General features: G+C 51.4%; 1 protein-coding gene across 2 annotated transcripts in view; it reads right to left on the bottom strand.

The window, feature by feature from the left end:
- The window catches only part of LOC108801194 (unconventional myosin-Ig-like), a 119,532-nt gene that overhangs the window by 100,585 nt on the left and 15,515 nt on the right, over nucleotides 1-3,432 (bottom strand). The window contains exon 6 of one of the 2 annotated variants that reach the window (XM_018573125.1): nucleotides 1,072-1,161. In XM_018573125.1, coding sequence (XP_018428627.1) covers nucleotides 1,072-1,161 — 90 coding nt within the window. Of the gene's footprint in view, nucleotides 1-1,067; nucleotides 1,162-3,432 lie in introns of both variants that reach the window. The other variant, XM_018573126.1, reaches the window with a different exon arrangement.

Below are 3,432 nucleotides of genomic sequence, written 5' to 3' on the forward strand. Positions count from 1 at the left end.
TAGCAGAGACAGAAAACAATATTCTGCAGTTCTTGAATTATGAAGAATCCGCAGCAACGTTTCCCGGCGCGGGTGAAAAGTTCAAGATCATCACAGAGGGAACGACGAGCGGATAACGCGGAGACGCGCTTCGTGTCGCCTGCCGCGCGCCGGTCGTGTGGATCTGTCTGGTGTGTCCATGTGAGGGGGAGTCACAGATCCTCCCCCTACCCCCTTTTCAGTATTGTTACATTGTTGCACAGTCAGGATGAAAAAAAGACACATCGAGATCCCGAATCCTGCCGCGGATCCAGAGGAAGGAAGAGGGGAAAAAAAGAATCCTAGAGGGGAACTTATCAATACTGGAGCAGACAGAATGTGGAGCAGTCGCCCGTGGCAACCAATCAGCATCCACCTTTCATTTTCAAACCTTAACTGAGCAAACTGAAGAGAGAAGCTGATTGGTTGCCATAGGCAACTGCTCCAGTTTCTTCTGCTCCAGTTTTGATAAATTCCCCCCCAGTATACTGTTTATGGTTCCCTGTTTGTAACATTCATAAGATGGAAGGATAAAAAAAACAAAAACTAAAGAGCCGATGCTCCTCCGGGGAGGGGCCACCGATAGGGGCGGGGCATAGACACAACACGCCTCCGCTGATCCCCAATGATCTCCAGGCAGGGAAGAAAAGATACAAAGTATCCCAGGTGTCATGTTGAGGAGCTGTGGGCAGAGAAGTTCCTCCAATCCAGGGGGGGTCCCGAGATCGGGGTGACACCCTGCGGTGACATCATCGCGCATGAGCGGCCATCTAATTGACGCCTGCCGGCGGCCATCTTGGTGATGGACGCCGTCAGAGAGAGGAGGGGACGGGACGAGGTATGCCACCGGGTCCCCTCCTCTCTCCTGACACTGTCGGGCTCTCGGTCCGTGACCGAGTGCCCGACCTTTCATAGGGGGTGACTGTCAGTCATTCTGGTGTCACACCCTGCAATGGTGTCACCCGGGTGCAGGCCGCACCCCCTTTGTGACGCCACTGACTCCAATCCACGTGACTGACATTGTGAACGTGTGGCGGGCGGCTGATCACTTACATTGGCGCTCTCTCTGGTGAAGACGTACAGGGCCGGGTCCCTGCGCAGGCCGAACGAGCTCAGTAAAGACTCCGGAGCCCCCAGTAGCAGCTGCAAGACAAACACATGAGATCAGCACTGACCCGAAATGTCAGGAGATGGTCAGAGACTGCAGACATGCTACAGGAGATTGTCAGAGACTGCAGACATACTACAGGAGATGGTCAGAGACTGCAGACATAGTACAGGAGAAGGTCAGAGACTGCAGACATACTACAGGAGATGGTCAGAGACTGCAGACATAGTACAGGAGATGGTCAGAGACTGCAGACATGCTACAGGAGATTGTCAGAGACTGCAGACATACTACAGGAGATGGTCAGAGACTGCAGACATAGTACAGGAGATGGTCAGAGACTGCAGACATGCTACAGGAGATGGTCAGAGACTGCAGACATGATACAGGAGATGGTCAGAGACTGCAGACATAGTACAGAAGATTGTCAGAGACTGCAGACATAGTACAGGAGAAGGTCAGAGAATGCAGACATGCTACAGAAGATGGTAAGAGACTGCAGACATGCTACAGGAGATGGTCAGAGACTGCAGACATAGTACAGGAGATGGTCAGATACTGCAGACACACTACAGGAGATGGTCAGAGACTGCAGACATGCTACAGGACATGGTCAGAGACTGCAGACATATTACAGGAGAAGGTCAGAGACTGCATACATGATACAGGAGATGGTCAGAGACTGCAGACATAGTACAGGACAAGGTCAGAGACTGCATACATGATACAGGAGATGGTCTGAGACTGCAGACATGCTACAGGAGATGGTCAGAGACTGCAGACATAGTACAGGACAAGGTCAGAGACTGCATACATGATACAGGAGATGGTCTGAGACTGCAGACATGCTACAGGAGATGGTCAGAGACTGCAGACATAGTACAGGACAAGGTCAGAGACTGCATACATGATACAGGAGATGGTCTGAGACTGCAGACATGCTACAGGAGATGGTCAGAGACTGCAGACATAGTACAGGACAAGGTCAGAGACTGCATACATGATACAGGAGATGGTCTGAGACTGCAGACATGCTACAGGAGATGGTCAGAGACTGCAGACATAGTACAGGACAAGGTCAGAGACTGCATACATGATACAGGAGATGGTCTGAGACTGCAGACATGCTACAGGAGATGGTCAGAGACTGCAGACATAGTACAGGACAAGGTCAGAGACTGCATACATGATACAGGAGATGGTCTGAGACTGCAGACATGCTACAGGAGATGGTCAGATACTGCAGACACACTACAGGAGATGGTCAGAGACTGCAGACACACACAGGAGATTGTCAGAGACTGCAGACATGATACAGGACATGGTCAGAGACTGCAGACATAGTACAAGAGAAGGTCAGAGACTGCATACATGATACAGGAGATGGTCAGAGACTGCAGACATAGTACAGGAGATGGTCAGAGAGAGCAGACATACTACAGGAGATGGTCAGAGACTGCAGACATAGTACAGGACAAGGTCAGAGACTGCATACATAGTACAGGGGTCAGAGACTGCAGACATTATACAGGAGATGGTCAGAGACTGCAGACACACTACAGGAGATGGTCAGAGACTGCAGACATGATACAGCAGATGGTCAGAGACTGCAGAAGTGCTACAGGAGAGAGTCAGAGACCGCAGACATACTACAGGAGATGGTCAGAGACTGCAGACATAGTGAAGTGTGGAAGAAATGCAGGAAGCCGTTGAATTACATGAAGCCAGTCAATAGAATATTTTTCCTCCATTGATCTGAGTAAACATCAAAATACAGATTGCTGTCTGCAGGGGCCACACAGAAAGCACATAAGGGCCGGATGCGGCCCCCTCACATTCCTCACCTGGTAGAATGAATGGAAGTTTCTCTCTCCCGGCTGCTGCTTGAGGACCCGAGACTGGAATGACAAGAGAGTTACGAGACGCTGGTCAGCCAGGACTACAACCACCAACACCAACACCAACACCAATGTGTGATGGGAGGAACCCAACCACCTACACCATGGGGGACACCAATGTGTGATGGGGGGACTCCAACCTCTGACACCATGGGGGACACCAGTGTGTGATGGGGGGACTCCAACCACCAACACCATGGGGGACACCAATGTGTGATGGGGGGACTCCAACCACTGACACCATGGAGGACACCAATGTGTGATGGGGGGGACTACAACCACCAACATCATGGGGGACACCAATGTGTGATGGGGGGACTCCAACCTCTGACACCATGGGGGACACCAATGTGTGATGAGGGGACTCCAACCACTGACACCATGGGGGACACCAATGTGTAATGGGGG

The sequence above is a fragment of the Nanorana parkeri genome, unplaced genomic scaffold (assembly GCF_000935625.1).
Source record: "Nanorana parkeri isolate BGI_ZX_2015 unplaced genomic scaffold, ASM93562v1 scaffold2245, whole genome shotgun sequence".
NCBI lineage: Eukaryota > Metazoa > Chordata > Amphibia > Anura > Dicroglossidae > Nanorana > Nanorana parkeri.